This window comes from Gorilla gorilla, chromosome 6, assembly GCF_029281585.2.
Source record: "Gorilla gorilla gorilla isolate KB3781 chromosome 6, NHGRI_mGorGor1-v2.1_pri, whole genome shotgun sequence".
NCBI lineage: Eukaryota > Metazoa > Chordata > Mammalia > Primates > Hominidae > Gorilla > Gorilla gorilla.
The window spans coordinates 131631616-131652642 of NC_073230.2; the positions used below are offsets into that span (position 1 = coordinate 131631616).

General features: G+C 34.4%; 1 protein-coding gene across 9 annotated transcripts in view; it reads right to left on the reverse strand.

Annotated features, from left to right (window-relative positions):
- CADPS2 (calcium dependent secretion activator 2) overlaps window positions 1–21027 on the reverse strand; it is a 568074-nt gene that overhangs the window by 283565 nt on the left and 263482 nt on the right. For all 9 annotated transcript variants that reach the window (XM_019031559.4, XM_019031557.4, XM_055347443.2 and 6 more), the window contains exons 5-6: window positions 18230–18466; window positions 11903–12021 (exon numbers count right to left, since the gene is read on the reverse strand). In XM_019031559.4, the coding sequence (XP_018887104.3) occupies window positions 11903–12021; window positions 18230–18466 (356 nt within the window). The remainder of the gene's footprint in view (window positions 1–11902; window positions 12022–18229; window positions 18467–21027) is intronic.

Here is a 21027-nt window from a genome sequence, read left to right on the forward strand (position 1 = left end):
TCCCAGCTTCACCTTAATTTCATAACTCCAGAACAGGTAATAACAAGTGCTCTTCATATAATGTATTAACATGGTGCCAACATGGAAGACACGGCTGCAAAATTACTGTCAACAACTGCAGGCTATTATGCTGCAAGGCACTAGAGATCCTTTGACGGCTACACTTTAGCACAGCAGATATAAATCTTCAATGACATCAACTGAGACACAAAACCAATGTTGATAGAGAATATATGACAACTAACAAGTCTTTTCCCTTCATAACTGACAATTAGGCATTATTCATTTTGAAAACTACCTCCATTTGATTGTAGCTAACTCTCAAATCTTAAAAAAAAAGATTATAAAGTGCTTACCAAATAAATATTATATGACAATACAAACACCCAAGCCAAAAATCTCAGAAGGAACTTGGGAAACAAAAGCACATTCCACTTCATAAAATAACGTTTGCGGTTTGGTACTGTTAAAGGAACTCAATCGTTTATTAAGTGTGAATCTCCTCCTGTAAATTTCCTGGACTTAAAAATAGGATGCTAAAAGAAGAGATTTAAAGAAAGTAGAGAAACGAATACATGAGCAGAAACATAAAAAAAAAAAACCACTCAAAGCAAAGGCTAAAAGAAAAAATAGTGAATATATGGGCAGAGGTACCTGAAGAATATAACGATTGGGCGTTCCTACCTATATTACCCCAATTAACTCACAAAATAGTCCTTGAAATAGGTACCACTGTTTCCTTCATACCAATGAAGAAGCAGACTCAAACAGATATAAATAGCCATAGTAACACAGCTAATCTGTGGCAAAGCTAGGATTTATACTCTGCAATGTCTCAATCTTTCTCTTAAAACCATGTTGTACTGATAAATACCCACTATAATCCCCTGTCGTTAACATTTTAAAACCTAGAAATTTACCAATTCATACCAAGAGCTATGCAACTAGGTTTCTTAAAATGCCTTTCCTAACTTATGTATATCACCATTGTTATTCACTCACAGATTGTTGAAGATCTTGACAAATCCTTTACATGTGCTATCTCCATTTGCTCTCTACAGCAACACTCTCAAGTAGTTATTAATGTGCTTGTGTCCCAACAGAAGATTTGTACTTTAATGCCCCCTTAGGAACCCTGCCCTGTGTAAGGATCTGCACCAGCAGCACTGAGGGTGGACCAGCCCCGGGCATATCTCCTGGACTGCTGGACAGAGCTCTAGATTCAAGAGTTGCAGCATCTTAGAATAAAGGCATTTCTTCTGACTGTATGGGTTCAAAAGTTTGCATGTGAAGTATGACAACACTAAAGTCTTTAGAGTTCAGGACTTAGTTCAGGCTCAAATAAATGGTATCTCCCAGAAAAGCAACCCTTCAAACCTTTTCTCACGCACTTCCCACAATAATTCTGAAAAATGTACCTTCTTCACACATTTTTAAGTGGTCACCTAGAAATTTTTAACATAAAGAGTTGCAAAGAATATAATTTCTGGTGCATTTGAAACATTGACATTTAACATAAAACTGTGGTGTCACTCTTAAGTAAATACCATGGAATCTAACTACAGTCATGCATTGCTTAACGATGGGAATAGGCTCTGAGAAATGCATCCTTAGGCGATTTTGTGCTTGCTTATGTGAACATCATAGAGTGTGAAAATCACAGAGTGTACTTATACAAACCTAGGCAGTATGGCCTACCACAAACCTAGGTTATTTGGTATAGCCAATTGCTCCTGGGCTACAAACCTGTATAGCATGTATTGTCCTGAATACTGTAGACAACTGTAACACAAACGTAAGTATGTGTATTTCTAAACATATTTAAACATAGAAAAGGTACAGTGAAAATATGGTATAAACAATACAAATGGTAAACATGTATAGGGCACTTACCATGAAAGGAAATTGCAGGACGGGAAGTTGCTCTAGGTGAGTCAGTGAGTAAGTGGTGAGTAAATGTGAAGGCCTAGGACACTACTGCACACTACTATAGACTTTATAAAAACTGAACACTTAGGCTACACTGAACTAGTAAAAAAATTAAGTAACTGTACTACGATGTTACGACGGCTATGATGTCACTAAGAGATAGGAATTTTTCGGCTCCATTATCAACTTATTGGACTGGTCATTCATATATGCAGTCCATCATTGACTGAAACATCATTATGCAATGTATGACTATTTTGTAGCAATATGATCCCACCACCGATGAAAAATACCTGCAAACTCTTTACAGAAATTTACAATATTTCTTTTTTCATTGAACTCCTTACTTTGATTTAATTTCCTCCAGAAACTTAGAATTGTTTTCTACTGTAATATATATTAATGCCTGAATATTAATGACCTTATCAAAATTACCTATGCCAAATCTATATATATTTTTTCTCTGATCCTAAGGATCTAGTCTCAAAAATCACTGAATTGAGTTTTTATTAGACAGTAATGCTCAAGTGATCCAAAACAAATATATCACACAAATGTGCATTTATAATACATATAATAGATAAATACATTTATTAGATATGCATCTCAATGAAATGGATAGTGCTATTTCTTCCAATTAGTTCATGTATCCATAGATTGAAACAGAGTTCAGCATTAATTTTAATCCAGGATTTTTTTTTCTGTTGTAAGCTCTAAGAAAATAAGTAGATGGGAGCATTATTATAGCAATGTCCATCAATTTAATTCCTACCTATTTAAATGTCCCCAAACCACACAGTGATTAATAAGCAAAAACTCTTTCAATTATTTAGCAGTTGAATACTTGTATAAATTCTTTGCCAACTTTACTGAAAGCAAAATACAAGCCATCTAATTTGCAGAAGAATTTATTACATCATCAATCAATCACTTCCTCAAAACCAATGGTAATATTACACATTTGCCTTTTGAATAGTACCCTGGAGGTTTTTCCACTCTGGGACAAGAATCACCACTGTTAAAACCTGAGTTAAGTGAGAGTTGTACCTTTCTTTTGTAAAGCGGGAGAAGGATGACTGTGAAAGGGAGGCTGAGAATGAGACTGAGCAGAAGACCTTTAGGAAAGGGTACTTACAGAATTAGAGGGTTCCTACTCAGTCCTATTAAAAATATACATGTGCCTATGTATCCCTGGGGAAGTTGTCTTGCTTATCCAGGTAGCCTCATAGTTTGAAAAACATCGTCCCAGTTAGGGTAGCAAAAGTCTGGAAGTGACCATGGAAGTAGGGCCTAAATTGAACACACACAAGAAGAATTGGCCCTTTATGGTGAATATCTTTCACATGGAACTTCTAGAAAAATTGGAGCTTGGGGTAGGAGAATGAGGACTGGACTTTCTACCAATCTGGGCAGATGCTGGGCCAAGCGTCATAGTCTGAGACCGACTGAGAGGCTTTTTTTTAATACTCTAAATAGTACAAAAAGTAGTATGATTAGAGTACTGAGTGCCTACTGAGCCATACTATTGTGGCTGGTGCTAATGGGGAAAAGGAAGGTATAATACACAGCCCTTGTCTTCAAGGATCTTCCACCTTATTTGAGCCATCTGTTAAGGAAATGAAATTTAAGCAGAAAGAGGATACACAGTCTATATTATTAAATCAGTAGCCCAGGGGAAGAGGAAAGAGGGCAGCCATAGGATGTATAATTTGGCGAGGGAATGTTGTGATGTTAGAAGTCCCTGGCAGTGGGAGAACTGCTAAGAATTCATCGGAGAAGAGTTACATGTGGACACTTGATATGACAAATGGCATTTGCTAACCAAGAGAGAACTACAAAAGCACCTACATACATAGACATTTCACGCCTTCTTCCCCTTCCTACCAACTGCAATCCTAAACAAACGTTGTAGAAAGATTAGACGAGCAGGAAAAGCAAGAATGGATAAAAGGGACTAAAGTCCCTTTTTCCCACTACAGGTTTCTGAGTGATTTAGAAGGAAAGAAAAAAGGTTTTGAAATGTGTAAGTCTTGGTTTAAACTGTTCTGAAAAATTTAGTACTTGAACATGTTATTTAATACCCAAAATAACCAGAAAAGGTATAGTATCTGCAAAGATGTCTTCAAGGATGGTATGAGAGAGAGATCCTAGAGTACCTGAGGATTGTGCTGTGGTAAGAATTAAGCTTCCTATTTAAGCCCTTCCAAATTTAGACCACTCACTAATTTGTTACATAAACCAAATCAAGTAATAATGATAACTATAAAAGACTTCTCCGAAAAAAACTGTCACAGTATATAAGGGGACGTGATTTCAAGCTGTAAATCAACAACAAATACTACTAATCATAATTCTATAAACTTTCTCCCAAATTTTCTCATGCTGTTTTTCACTGGAGCTCATGAATGCTCTTCAGCTAACATCTAGAATTTAAATCCATCATATTTTCTTATTAATTCAGATGCCTCTCATTTTAAAGATCCCCAGATTGCTCCCTTTATTATAAATAAATTCTCAATGAATGTAAATTTCTGTATTTGGCTAATGCTTGTCTCTTTAGGCTTCATTTTGTTCTGCACCAACAGTATCGGTCTTAGAGAAATGTTACTTCTAATGAATTTATTTATATAAAAAGAAGCAATCTGTCATGATTTTGAAGATGGAAATGAGAGGAGAGAAAACTTTTGTGTGGTTTGAGTGTTTTGCCTTTGGTTCATTAAAAATAGGCACAGTTGGCTGACAGCGGTGGCTCACACCTGTAATCCCAGCACTTTGGGAGGGCAAGGTGGGTGGATCACGAGGTCAAGAGATCAAGACCATCCTCGCCAACACAGTGAAACCCTGACTCTACTAAAAGTACAAAAATTAGCTGGGTGTGGTGGTGCACGTCTGTAGTCCCAGCTACTCAAGAGGCTGAGGCAGAGAATTGCTTGAACCCAGGAGGTGGAGACTGCAGTGAGCTGTGAGTGCACCATTGCACTCCAGCCTGGTGACAGAGCAAGACTCCGTCTAAAAAAAAAAAAAGAAGGCACAGTTTTTGATAGATCATATAAAAATGTAGCATATTTGATCTCTAGTCTATAAGAGTAGCTGACTAATGAATTATACTTCAAAAATAATTCTGGCATTACTGAATTAAAATGGAAACGAATATGCTTTTAAAAAGCACGGTTAGATTATCTTGGTTTATATGCAGTCTGTATTAATAATCTCTCTTAAACAATGTCTCAGTACCTTGCCATTCTGATAAGCATTCCATTTGTAGCTGCAATGTTCTTTCAATAGTTTGACAGATATTACAATTCTGGTTAAGAATTTAAAGTTTCCAGAAGTTGGTACTGGAGACTGCATTTCCCATCATTTTCATGAGGCAAATGGATGCTCTATCATAATATCCATAAATGTAGTTCTCTAATGACACACAATTCATTAGTTTTTCTTATTGCTTCTTGTCTTTTTATTACTTTCAGGCGGTGGGCAGTAGAGATCCATTAATCTTCAAATGCTTTTAATAAAACAGCACTATGGGATGAAGGAGAGACAGGGTGGCAAAAACACAGTGTGGCTTCCTGGTGTTTTTATTTTTTTCTCTAACAAATGTTACTGATATTTAATTCCCTACTGTGATTATCAGTGCACTTATATTTTATTGTGGTACTGCACTGGACACTGAAAAATTTGTTAAGAGGTTAGATTTCAAGGCTGGGTATGGTGGCTCACACCTGTAACCCCAGCACTTTGGGAAGCTGAGGTGGGAGGGTTGCTTGAGGCCAGGAATTTGAGACAAGCCTGGGTAACATAGTGAGACTTCATCTCTACAAAAAAATGACAAACTTAAAAAAGAGGTTCGATATCATGCTAAATGTTTTTCCCTATTTGTTTTTAATAATGAATTTCCTTATTTTCCTGGCACCAAGATCTATCTTCACCTTCCATAGGGTATTACTAGCTCCTGAGTTTGTTTAGGCACTCAAAGGATACTTAACACTTGGAGGGAATAAAAGACTAGTACATATAAGGAAATTTAGGACTACTATATGAAAATAACAAATCTTGTTCTCCCTTCACCACCCCACAGCTAGTCATCCCTCCTACTATCCTTCCATTTCCTTTTCAGTGGTATCATTAAGGGTATGCGCTAACATTAAAATAAATGAAATGTCTGGAAAGGGTAAAATGCTATAAAAGTGTAGAAACAATTCCTCTGTATCTCATTCATACAAAACTTTTCCTGGTTTACTAAGAGACTATGAAACAATGACTTAAAAATCCATAAATAACAGGAATTTTCTCCATAACTGAAAAATACAGTTTATCCACACTCCCTTCCCTATTTTACAAAATAAAAATTAAAATGAAACTTTCACAAATTACATTGCCTCACCGTTACTCTTTGTAAATCAAACGTGTCTATAAATACCATGTTTATTAGACCCCAGGTCCTATATTCTAGGTTATGTACCAACCTCACACGCTGTTTCCCCCTAATTGCTGGCAGGAAATCAGAACTACAGGAATGAAATAGGTAATGGCCAGAAATCTTGATTAAGTGTATTGGAAATACGGACTAAATAAGGCACTTTAATTAGTATCGGACAGAAGGATGAATTTATCTCCAACAAAGCACAAACTGTTGAAGCATTAAAATTTGGAAAACGTGTCTGAGACATAATTCACTATGATGATGGAGGAGATGAATCTCTTTCCTGTCATGCAAGATGAGTTCAGGATGAAAGTAATGACACTGTGACACTGCTAAAAAGCTGCAGTTGGTTAGCATTCATGAGATACATTTTTAAGGTAATCTGCCCCTGGGATACCATGATAAATACAAATCTCTTAATTTATTTAAAAAGTTAACTCAGTGTTCATGGGGAAACACAGAAAGGCTATTTTAAATTAAAGGCTATTTTAAATCAGACAAATTTCCTTATAGAAAGAGTAATAAAAAAAAGAGCACTGGGGGCTTATTATAATACTTCCTCTCAGGTTTCTAAGTATTTTAGTTCACTTATATTGTTCATGCACTTGTTCCCCAATATCAGAAGCCCTTTCAAATACATTATGAATATACTGAAAATTAAATAACAGCCCATGAAACTTTTACTATTTGTAAAAAAAAGTGTTAAAATAACGTAGCTTCAGATAAAAGTTAATTGATCTCATGAACCAAATATTTAAGTATCAATTAAATATAAGATTTTGTAGAAACTACGATAAGCAAAAAAAAAAAAAAATCCAGATACAAAGACTACATATTGCATGATTCCATTTTTACAAACTATCCAGGAAAAGTAAAATTACAGAGCCTGAAAATAGATGAGTGGTTTCCTGGAACTGAGAGTGGGAGCAGGAATAGACTGCAAATGGCCATGACAGAACTTTCTGAAGTGATATGTTTAAAAATTGAATTTTGATGATAGCTGCACAAATGTATAAATTTACTAAAAATCATCTAATCTACAATAGATGAATTTTATTTTATACCTAAATAAAACAGAGAAGATTATGTGGGGAAAAAAAAACATGGCATTGAGATTATTAGAGAAGTTGCACTCCCTCAAAATCTCATGGATTAGTAGGGTAGAATTAATAAAATAATCTAAGGACCATGAAAGAGCTTCCCAACAAGTGGTGGTACACTAGTGTTCTTCCAATGGGTTTCAGAACTGACAAGACTTCAATTCTCTCGGCCATTGGAGTGACATGGTAGGACCTGGGGCTTGTATTCCCTGCAGCTAAGAATCTTCTTCCATTGACTCTATTTACTACAGAAACAAAATATTTTGCTGATCAAAGGCACCTTGATGAATGAAAATGAAGAGAGATCATATCATTACTTACAAATGCAACTAAAGCAGCGCTTAGAGGGAAATTTATAGCTGCAATTGCCTATTTTAAGAAAAAAGAAAGATCTCAAATCAAAAGCCTAACCTTTCACCTAACACACTGTAAAAATGAAAGCAAACCAAACCTAAAATAGAAGGAAGTAAACAGTGCAGAATGAAGATAAAATAGAGAACAGAAAAACAGGAGAGAGTCCAAGAAATCATCCTAGAAATGTTATTTAAAATAGTCTTTTAATGGACAAACTTTTAGTTAGATGGGCTAAGAAAAAAGAAAGGGTATTCAAATTACTAGAATCGGAAACGGAAAAGTGGACATTATTACTGACCTTATAGAAACTAAAAATAATTACAAAAACTATGATCAAATGTGTAACAATAAATTAGAGAACTTTGATGAATTGAAAAATTAATGGCATTAACTTTTAATGGCAAAAAACACAATTACTTTTGCACCAACCTAACAGGAAAACACAAAATGACTCAAAAGAAAGACAATGAATAGATCTATAACATGAGATCAAATTAATAATCAGAGAATTACTACCAAAGAAAAGCTCAGTCCCAGATGGCTCCACTGGTGAATTCTACCAAATGCTTTTAAAAAATACAAGTTCTTCATACCTTTGAAAAAAATTGAAGGGTCCACTTAAAACTTATTCTACAAGGCCACTATTACCCTGATAACAAAATCAGAGATATCACACAAAAAAATTACAAGTGCAATATCTCTTATGAATATAGAGGCCAAAAACTTCAACAAAGCACTAGAAAACCAAATCCAGTAACAAATCTTAAAAATCCTATATTATGATAGTGGGAACTGTGCAAGGAATGCAAGGTTCATTTAACACCTGAAAATCAAATAATGTATTACATAATATCAACAGAATAAAAGACAAAATCCACATGATCATCTCAATAGATGTAGGAAAAGCATTTGACAAAATCAAACACCTTTTCATTATAAAAACAGTCAATAAACTAGGAATAGAAATGAACTTCCTTAAACTGCTAAGAGTTTCTATTAAAAATTCAGAGCTAAAATCAGATTTAATTATAAAGGATTATATGCTTCCCCCCTGTGATCAGGAACAACACCAACATGCCTTTTCTTACCACTTATAGTCAACATTGAACTGGAGACAATTAGTCAAAAAAAATAAATAATGGAAATCTAAATTAGACAGGAAGAAGTTAAACTATCAGTATTTGCAGATGACATGGTCTTGTACGTAGAAAAGTCTACAAAATCCACTAAAAATTTTAAAGTTAATAAGCAAGCTCATTAAGGTTGATTGATGCATATAAAATCTATATACAAAAATAATTATATTTCTAATAACTTGAATGATTTAAAGATAAAATTAAGAAAACAATTCAACTCAAAATAGCATAAAAAAGAATAAAATAATAGAAATACATGTAACAAAAAAATAAGACTTTTACTTTGAAAACTACAAGACATTGTTGAAAGGGAAATTGAAGGTCTAAATACATAGAAAGACATCCCATATGTGTGGATCAGAAGACTTAATATTGTTAAGATGGCAGTATGCTCCAAATTGACCTACAGTTACAACATTATCCCTACTGGAATCTCAGCTGGTAATCTTTGCATAATCTTTACAAAAGTTGATAAACTCTTCCTAAAATTCATATCAAATTTCAGAATAGCCAAAACAATCTTCAAAAGCAACATAGGTGAAGGACTTGCAATCCTGATTTCAAAAGTTACTGCAATGGTAGAGCAATGGTAATCCAGAAAGTGTGGTAGTGGCATAAGAATAGACATATAGATTGGTAAAACAGAATTGAGAGTCCAGAAACAAATTCATGTATCTATGGTCAACTGATTTTCAAAAAAGGATGCAAAGAACATTTAATAAGGAAAGAATAGGTTTTTCAACAAATGGTGTTGGGACAACTGAATAGTTCCATGTAAAAGAAGGAAGCTGGACCCTTACATTACACCATATACAAAAATCAACCTAAAATGGATCAGTGACCTAAATATAAAACTGTGAAAGTCTTAGGAGAAAGCACAGAGCTAAATCTTAGTGACCTTAGGTTTGGCAATGAATTCTTAGCGGTGACAACAAAAGCACAAGCAACAAAGAAAAAAATAAATTGGACTTCATCAAAATTTTGTGTTTCAAAATACAAATCAAGAAAGTGAAAAAAATTCACAGAATGAGAGAAAAGATTTGCAAATCATATATATGATATGGGCCTAGTATCCAAAATAGAGGAACTCTTAAAACTTGAGAAAACAAAAATGGGCAAAGCACTTGAATAAACTTGATATATGGCACTTGATACTGGCATTGCACGTCAGGCAAGAAAATTGTAATGGTGCTAGGACATTTAGCTTTCCATATGAAATATATGTATATGGAAAATATTTATACCATATCAGCTTGTATAAGTATACTCTATGATGTTCAACAAAATCAGCTAATGACATGTTTCTCAGAATGTATCCCTGCTGTTAAGTAACACATGACTGTATATAATTCTATTTATATGAAATGTCCAGAATAGATAAATCTATAAGAGACAGAAAGTAAATCAGTGGTTGGTTAAGGCTGGATTGGTTGGGGGTTGATAGCTAAAGCGTACTGTTTTTTTTTTTCTTGAGATGATGAGCATATTCAAAAATGGATAGTGGTGATGATTACACAATTCTGTGAATATACTAATATATTACCCCCAAATATATACTGTGACTAGGTCACAAAAGTAAGTTTAGTCGATTGAATTAATAATTCCGCTTGGATGCTTACTAAGTACTCAGATATAAGACTAAATAGGATAAGATGTTTTGCCCTTTTCTCCGGAGGAAATACATTGCAAAATAAACAGGTAATTAACACAGTCCAAAAATTAAAAAGTGGTCAGCCAGAAAATGTACACCTCCCACTGGGTTAAAGGGAAGGATTTTTCTCAGTGATGGTTAAGTTGAGATTCTCAATGCCAAGAAAACAGCTATACAAAGATAAGAGGGAAGATGACTACAAGCAGACGGGAAAGCAAGTGCGACACTGAGAACGGGTGGATAAGTGTTTGAGCGACTGCATGAAGTCCAGGGTGGATGAACTGCAGAAGATCAGGGGAACAGAGGGAGAAGGTGAGATCCCGGAGGTCATGAGAGACTGGTCAAGGGCAGTCCTGTAGGGATTTGTAGGTTAGGATGAGAAGCTTCAACTTGTTTCTTTTCAACCCCCTAATACTCTGTGCACCTCTTTTCTGTTACACATAACCCTCTGTATCTCCCTATCCTGCCTGCTCTAAAGAAAATGAACATTTCTCATATATCTTCAGTGCCTATTTGGGATCTCAACAGAGGTTTCCTGAATGAACAGGTCACATATTGGTATTATAATAAGGCAAAATCCTAAATCCTAAAAGATATTTAGAACAAAGATTAAATAGAAGAAAAAAAATGTTTTCTAAAGGTAATGTACAAATGAAGGCCAAGCAAATTGCATCTGAATTCCTCAGGCCAACCTGGTTGTTTCTACTAGAGACCATGATGGTTCCCCAAGTTTGAATGAATTAAAGCGAACACTTACTAATTTAATTAACTCATTGCCAGAATCTGAAACATCAAACTGTTGGCAAAAAGCAGCTTTACGCTCTGAATATCGTGCGGTAGTCCTACATTAACTGCTTCTCTAGCCCGCTCACTAAGTATTCCAAGTCATTGTGCAGAATCATGGTATCTACTTTTACATCACCAAAAACTATAACAGACAAAAATGGAAAGGCTATTATACAATTCTCAAAACTGAAATAGGATTATGTATTACCTTTCAAATAACACATGATGATAAAATTTGCTTTCCTTAGAAATGACTTATAAATGTTTTATTGCCTAATGATTAGCTTTGCATTTGCATGTTGGATTTTCTGTTTGTACTACACAGGGATTCTGCCAAAATTCCAATTATAACATCATTGTCTAGAAAGGGACACACTAGTTCTAACACATTTGAGACAAAGTTAGCCAAATAGCAGTTTTAGAGGGTAATACCACACATTTATGCACATAAATAGAGCATGTTTCTTTGGGAGGATTAAAAAAACAAACAACAACAATAATACACTTTTTTCAACTGGCTTACTGTGGCCTTGAGGCTTCGGCCTGGTCTGTCTGCAGTTTTTCTCCTTCCACTTCCATTGTACAGTAAACAATTCGATTGGGAGCAACTGACTTCAGGCCTTGCACTTCCATTATGACAATCTAAAGATAAAATGATTTTAAAATAATGCATTAAGTTGATAACATTTAGCAATATACATAAACAGCAGCATGAACTGTAATAAGGAAGATTGACAAAACTGAAAAAAAATTTGTTTTTTGTTAACATCACTGGTATTTTATTTTCTTTATAATCCACCTCTATTCATAGAAGGTATAGTAAATAACATTTTTAGGAAATCTAGTAACTGAAAATATATCTGCTGCCAGATACAAATAAAAGTAAGGTCAAATGTCATAAATATAAGCCATAGTGAATTAAATGAAATTTAAACTCAGATCCTTAACAAATTAAGTCAAGTCTGCATGACGTTAAGCAGAATCACAAATGAAAATTCAGTGCAGATGATAACAGCAGTATATGATAAGTACCATATAAAATAATATAGTATATATTATTGATACCATCATACTAACTCACTGATATCAACATGTGATATCAGAAATTTTCTATATTCACTTATTTGAGATTACTATTACTGTCTGTAAAAGAGTTTAATTTATGGACTGTGTCTTATTAAATAGAAAATTATAATTTGTCACTGAACATTTTAATACCAACTTGGTAAGAAAAAATATTTTTTCTATCCATTAAAGATATGTACTAATTTAATTCAGTACACTGGAAAAGGGTGGAAAAACTGATATTGCCTTATGTATTTGTAACTCCTGGGAGAAAGGACAACATATATTTTTTATGTGTGCTTTTTAATGTTTGTCGAAGAGCCTGCCAATCTTAAAACACTGTAACCTATCATTCTTATTGGATGTATGTATCAAATATGAATATTATTTACCATAACGTTTTCAATCGAAAGTTGCATCATGAACTCTTCTAAATTCTCAAAATTTAATTTATAAAATAGATTAAAATGCATTTTTATATATGTACATTGATTTCTTCATTGATCTCATGTTGTATTTGCACAAACAATAATAAAATTCATGTTATGCAGCGACCAAAACATCTATCATAAACATAATCTGTATCAGTTACTGATCATGTAATACTTTATTGCAGTCATCACATTTTTTAGAGTCATGACAAGAATTTTGATCCAAAAGGGCTCAAAAAACAAACCATCTTAAAAGTGTTCTTCCTTTCAGCTCTGTTACAAGAGAAGGGTCATGTTTGTAAATATGAATGTGTATTTGTTTTTTGTTAAATTTTGTTTTCATAAAATATATAGGAAACTGATCACTCAGTTATTTATCAATAAAATAAAAGGTCAAACTCAGAACAAGTTTTCTTCCTCATCCAGGAATTTTGTCATTTTTCTCACATGGAAATGCATACCAACATATGAATCAAAATCAGGACTTAACTGAAAACAGACTAAGAAAATTAATGGAGAATTGATAGAGAAAAGCAGTATCTTTCACAGCTGTTCTAATACTCATCAGGGAAATTGGGATGAAATACTAAATCTTGATTAAAGAAAATAAGCAAAGGAAGTTATGCATTTTTAATGACTCAGATTTTTTGTTAGTAATATGGAAATCTGTTAGATTCTTATACAAATAAAACCAGAAGCTGAGATAAATCAAATATATAACCATATTAATTAAAAGACAACTACACTTGGACTTACCACCATTTCTCTAATAACTTCTTAATAATAAAAATGTTTGATGGTCATTTAAAATGTATGAAACAACAGAATTGTGTAGCACAAGTCTAGAAATCATAAGAGCATTGCTTCATATTTCAGAATATTATTGTTGACACTGCATCTCTTTCTGCAGTGTGTTTAAATAACCCAAATGCAAGAAAGGAAGCATCTGCTTGACATTATTTCTGTCACCTCTACTATAAGCTACTGTAAACATGACCTCCTAAAACATACAACTTGTGAAACAGTACTCTGCTTTTCAAAACAATACTTCCAACCGTGCTGGGAACGTTTTACCCTGCAGAATCGTCACTTTCAAAAGATACAGCTTCTGTGATGAATCTATATGTATAAATAAAACAATATGATTCTACAGATCTGATATCCAAAAGGAAAATAAAACATAGGTGGCCTTAATAATTAGTGATAAAGACAGCCAAGAATTCCATGGACCATCAGCTAATCTAATTTTAAGTGTTTCAATTCCCAGCAAAACTTGCTAATGGACCTACAGAAGCTAAACTGACCTATTTTTCATCTTCTCTTCCCCAGTCTCTCTGTAGCTGATGTCATAAGCATAAAATAAAGTTGTCCTAGAAGTAAAAAGAAGAGAGGCATGTATAAAATGTGAAACTAGGTAACATTCTTCCAAGTGAAACACTGACCACAGAGTTAGGAGACATTTAAGCATGTGTAGTTTATTAAAAAAAAAATGACACTGGGCAATATGGTGAAATTGGGGACCATATAGCACCAAACATAGAGAAAGTCATGCGATCTGCTAGCCTAATATCAATGAAAGAATTCAGTCTAAAAAATCAACTATAAGCCGGACACAGTGGCTCACGCCTGTAATCTCAGCACTTTGGGAGGCCGAGGCGGGCATATCATGAGCTCAGGAGATCGAGACCATCCTGGCTAACACAGTGACACCTTGTCTCTACTAAAAATACAAAAAATTAGCCTGGCGTGGTGGCGGGCACCTGTAGTCCCAGCTACTAGGGAGGCTGAGGCAGGAGAATGGTGTTAACCTGGGAGGCAGAGGTTGGCAGTGAGCCGAGACTGCGCCACTGCACTCCAGCCTGGGCGACAGTGCGAGACTCCGTCTCAAAAAAAAAAAAAAAAAAAAAAAATCAACTATATTCATGCCACTGATAACATTCCCCCGCTTTCCACTTCTTAAGTGAACGTTTGTTTTTCTAGTATTGCTTGAACATTTAACATTATTGAATAGCTTAGCGTTTTGTGGATTGGCTCATCTCTTGCTTTAATATTTCTTCTGAAGCCTTAATGAACAGAGATACCTAAAAGTAATCCTGAATGGCTGCTTTTTTGATACCATAAAAATCCTTAATCCAGTAAGTATTTATTGAGTCAACTGTGTGCTAGGCACTGTTTAGGCACTTTCAATACCTCAGTAAACAAAAAAGAAAGAGAAAGAAATATAACCTTCCTGCAACTTATATTCTAGTAGAGAAAGCCAGCTAATTAACAATAAACACAATAAATAACTGAACTATATGTTAGTTGGTAAGTACTACAGCAAAAACTGAACTTGGTAAGGGAATAGGGTGTGGTGGGAGAAGGGAGGGGTGGGAGCAATTTTAGAGAGAAGGTGAAATTTGAGGAGAGTTTTTCAAATCTGCACTTTATTCCTTTGACTCAGTATAGTTCTTAGAAAAGATTCCTCCACTGGACCACTTCTAAGCCTGACTAATGAAATGTGTGAGCTTTAAATTGATTTAACTGCTTGCCTTTCAGAGTCTTCTTAGGCTGAAATATGGGGTCTGAGGAGCAAGGCTTGCTGAAAGGACTAGAGATAATTATTCAGTTTAGCTTGGCTGATGTCACAGGTCCTGTGACTAGAGGCATATCTATTCTCTCTGGTGTCCTATAAACATGCACTGCACCATCGTCACTTAACACGATTTTACTTTGTTGCTGGACACATAACTCCTGCTTAAAATACTGTGGACACTGAGAACAGATTTGTATTATGCTATGGTAGGAAAATATCTGCCTTAGATAGACATAGCAACAGAGGATGTCAAAACAATTTTATAAATATGCAAGCTTCTCAGACCATGCAAAGTGAAGTTTTAGCTCATATTCTCTGCCTAACAACCTACTGCCAACTCAACAGCCCTCCTAAACATATTGGCAATAAAGCACAGAATAACAATTCATAATTTCACTTAAACATTGACTCAGCAGCCTAATTTTGTTTTCAATAGGCAAAATATAATTCATAAGAAGTTAATTATTACAATTGTTTAAGATTTTTGAACAATAGAGAAAAGATAAAATGTTCTGAACTTTTAGTTCTGAATGTTTACATATAAAGATAATGGTAGATTTGTATATTATAAAAGTTATTTGCTCTACAAATTAATTTTTTCATCAATAAATTTAAATTATAGACTGGGCACGGTGTCTCAAGCCTGTAATCCTAGCACTTTGGGAGCCGGAGGTGGGTGGATTGTCTGAGCTCAGGAGTTTGAGACCAACCTGGACAACATGGTGAAACCCCATCCCTACTAAAAATACAAAAAAAAAAAAAAATTTAGCCAGGCATTGTGTTGCATGTCTGTAGTCCCATCTACTCAGGAGGCTGAAACGGGAGAATCGCTTGAACCCAGGAAGTGGAGGTTGTGGTGAGCAGAGATAGTGCCACTGTACTCCAGTTTGGGCAACAGAGAGAGACTCAGTCTCCAAATAAACAAATAAATAAATAAGATAAACTCTTGTTGGAAAAAGTTATACTATAATTAAGGGACGAATTGTGTTTTGTATAAAGCCTTAAAAAATAGAAAATGTTGACATTTTGTATTTCACTCAGCAGGAGATCTGAGACAGGAATGATGAGGAAATTCTATAGGTAACATGCTATGTAGTTTCAAATTAGACATCCTTATGTTAAAAGGCTGAAAAGACTAAGAAGAAACCCAGTAGTGAAACCATTTGGCAAAGTCATTAGGTAAGCCCAGAATTGAATCTTGAGTCAGAAGAAAGACTCACAGTTCTAATCTGACACTAAGTTTAATCTATTAACCTACAAAGAAATCATTAATCCTGAAGTCAAGAAAGTGAGAGGCAGATGTCCTGAAGTTTGAATTTATCTCAGAGTTAAATATATGGAGAAAAACGAATAAAAATCAAAGTTTTCTTTTTCTGCCATAAACTAAGGAAGTGAAGTTTCAATAAAAAAATTGAAAACTGTTCTTTGTAAGACTGTATTTACTTTTCTTTGGCAATCAGCAAATGCAAATGGCAGCACTGGGAACCAGCTGCTGGTTAAAAAGAATGAGGTATAAGCCTCAATATAATTTTTGAGAGAGTTATGAATTAAAGTGTCACATTGTTACTATTTACTCACGGAATAAAAATCATGGGGAGGGGAAGCTTAAGTTTAAGCCAAATGGTGACTTGATACTCCTAATTATTATGTTATAATCTTTTATCTTAATGCCTGACATAAGTTCTTTCTCCTAGGAACTAAAGATGTCAGGTGTGTGTGTGTATGTGTGTGTGTGTGTGTGTGTGTGTTGTGGTGTACAAACCCACAGACATATAACTAGATAAGCCCATATACACACATCATCAATGAAGAGATATCATGTAAACCATCAACAGAAAGCTGTACAAAGAGTATTAGTCTTTGGTTCCCAGTGATTTGCATAAAATAATGAAATTCTGAAGTTTTGGAGAACACAATTTTAAATGTATGACTTTTCTTCTTGCTCTAATATGTACTGTGCCTGTAATAAAACTTGAAGTCCTGAAAAAGAATTCTCTATTTCTCATCATCCATGATACCTAATAATGTGCATTACAACTGGCTTATTTGATATGATCCTAGAAAAATGATCCTACGGGTAAAGTAGATTTAAAAAGAAAGGTTAACCAAAAATCTGAAAGGAATTCCCAAATTACAAAGAATTCAATTATATGTTGAATTGCTATTTCTACCCACGTGCGTTTTGATGCTTATTTTATCAATGAATTTTTGTTATTGTTTCATTTTTGAGACAGGGTCTCACTCTGTCAGCCAGGCTGGAATGCAGTGTCATGATCACCATTCCATGTACCCTCAACCTCCTGGGCTCAAGCAATCCTCCGCCTCAGCCTCCCAAGCAGCTGGGACTACACGCTCACATCATCATGACTGGATAATTTTTTTTTTTTAGAAACAGGGTCTCACTATGTTGCCTAGGTCTTAAACTTCTTGGCTTAAGTGATCCTCTTGCCTCGGCCTCCCAAAGTGCTGGGATTACAGGTGTGAGCCCCAATGCTCATCTTATTTTATCAGTAAACTTACACTAGCCTCGCTGGCATAAAGAAGACTTGCCTTAAAACTTCTATTATTTTATTTAATCCTAATATTGTTGTTATGTTTAAAGGAAAATTTGCATTCATTTGCATATATAAACTGAGTGTCCAACAAATGAAGAATAATTTAACATCTCCAACATATATTGCACTGTTTTAAATTCTAAAAGTTACTGCAAAGGTCAACAGAAATTATTGTGCATCATCATTTATGCTGTCAGAGGCGAGCATGAGATAAAGCTACTTACCTCTAAGGTGAATGACAGTACCACGTCGGACTTTGACAGCTGAATCTCATTCTCATCTCCTATGTCCAAAAATGCAGAGTTCTGTGAACGTTTTAATTTTTGTAATTTAAATTCCGGACCACCTTTCGAAACTGGAAGACTTTCCAAATTGGCCATTAGCAAATTCACTGAAGACCGCAACTCTTCTATATACATATTCTCCATATCTTTTGCTATAAATTTGGGGAATTTTCTTTCCTTGAAAATAATTTTTAAAATAATAGTGTTACATAAGTCATATTTTAATTTTATCATAAAAATTGTATGATATATATACTTCACTGTCTTAGAAATTACAACACTCTCAATATATCTATCCTACTTGAGTCACTAGGCTGTAAAATCCTCAGGCTTTCGCATTTTTGATTATATCTACGGTACTTCAGATATCTTATTGAGGATCATTGCAGTACAAAATGAAAAAATCACATATATTTTCACATTAACTTTATTTGTGATAAGATTTGCTTAAGGAAAAACAAACTCTGAAAACATGCATGGAAGATATTTTAGTGTAAAGATGAACCTTAGCCACTAGTAGCTTTGTGATGCTTGGGATAACTGGTCTATAAAAAAATGTTCAGGACACACAGCTTTCCCAGTTAGGAAACAAACATTTTAACAATAGCCCAATTTCTTACCACAGATATGCGTTGTTGGAAGAGTATGCTTTTTCATAAATAGGCATTAAAAACTCACATTATTGAAGAGTGATATGGTCATATTTCTAAAATTAGTAAATTTTCACATTACATTAATGTGCCAAGATCTCTTCTGGCTATAAATTCAGTTTTTTACTAAAGGCTTAGAAAAAGTTAAGTTTAAAGCAAAAGGAAATTTATGATAAAAACTATTAAGGGAAAAAGTAACAATATCAATTTGGAAGATTCTATTTTCTTGCTAAATTATATCAGCATTGCCATTCAATAATTTTAACTCTGCAATCAGATTTGTTTCTTATGCTCAATTAAAAGGATGTTCCAAATATTGATATTTAGATGTGCCAAATCATTCTTAGAGAAGATTATAATAAATTTATATTCCCCAGAACAGCAAATGAGAGCACTTTGTTCCCTCACATTCTTGGCTCTTTCTTTAATGTTTGCCAACCTGGCACTTAGGTTTTCTCTCTTAAAGACAGAGGGTATATAGTTTTACAACATTAAGCCTAGTTTAAAATGACCACCACTGCACAGAACCGGCTGGAGGATGAAAGCCTAAAGCAGCCATCTTTCAAATGACTGCTGAATGCTCCAGAAAAGCACTGCCTTTACTGTTGTCTCCCTTGACATCATTCAAAATCTAACCTAAGAAATCTGCATGTCTAGTGCAATTCGAAAGCATCCAGCATGCTCTTCTCAACCTGCATCTAGTCTCTGACTCACTTGCACCAGTTCATTCATGGGATTGGAAGGAGCATCTGGCACCACTTCACAGATCAGTCCCACAGTCTCAGGCCACCTGCTTTTCTTCTCCTCCAATATAACATTCACATATTTCTTTTTAAAATAATTTACATATAATCAAAATTAAAATTGCATAATGTCACAGACAGATTAAATATCTACATTAAAAATTAACTTTCCCAAAGAAGGTTCTTAAATATCCTTTTAAAACTTCTCTACAGTTTGAAGCAACATTCCAAAACAGCAAATTTGTATCCTTAAGAAAAACAGGCAACTACCCAGCTATAAAATACCTGGGTTTCCTTTAGTGGGGCGGGGGAGGGAAGGAATTGTCTTTAGAATATTTTTTCAGTACAAGCAAAGAGAGGGGAAAAAAGCAAATTGATCCATAAAAAACGTATTTTACGTTTTTGGACTAACTTTAAGGCTGCCAGAAAAAGCATCCAAAACTGAGAAATAAGGCAAAGCAATGAGGGGGCAGATCCTTTCAATGTCATATGGAGGTGAAGGCCATCCAATGATCATTTGGGGAAAAGTTCTTAGTTCACCTTATTATTTATTATTGATTAAAGATTCCAGACAATAAACCTACATGTTACCTTGTAAAACTGTGTCTGAAAGAGGTGCAAATAATGTTTGGTGAATAATATAACCCACAGGTTCAGTTTAAATCTGTATTAGAAATTAACCAATTTTTGATTAAACCCCATTAATCTTACCTTAGTAATGCCCCCAAACACCTAGTTTCTCATATGCTCTTTGGTCTGGTTTTAATACCTAACTTGTTTGCTTATTAATTATGCGTTGAATAAAATCTCTATTGCGTGTCCATTTTATATTTATATGAAAATCACAATTTTACCCCTAAAAAAGTAGAGCTTAACAAAGAAAAAGGCGAGTATGTCACGTATCTGAAAGTTCTGATATACTAATGCTTTGCTTTCAAATTTTCAACATGTTATGGAAAATCTAGCATTTGCACAAGAACAAAAATAATCTATTTGTATTTAGCTTTAACTATAAACACTTCATGAACTATCATCTGTCAAACAGGAGAAAAGCAGGCATCTCCAAAATTGGCTCTTTTATCCGTATTTCCAAACTTTTCAGGGACTAGACTATACCTGAATTTTTTTCTCCAAAAAAGCTCAAAATTCAGTTTTAAAGCTTTGAGGTTTATTGATAATATTTCATCAACTCTATTCAGCCTGCTTGTGTTGTCCCTCACTGGCAAACAACAAAACTAATTGTATATCAGACAAATGTACATTTTAAATTTGTTGTTTTAAACTAGAATTGAATGAGAAATAGGGTTATTTCCTAGTTGTCTAACTGTGAGTCACTCTTACAAGT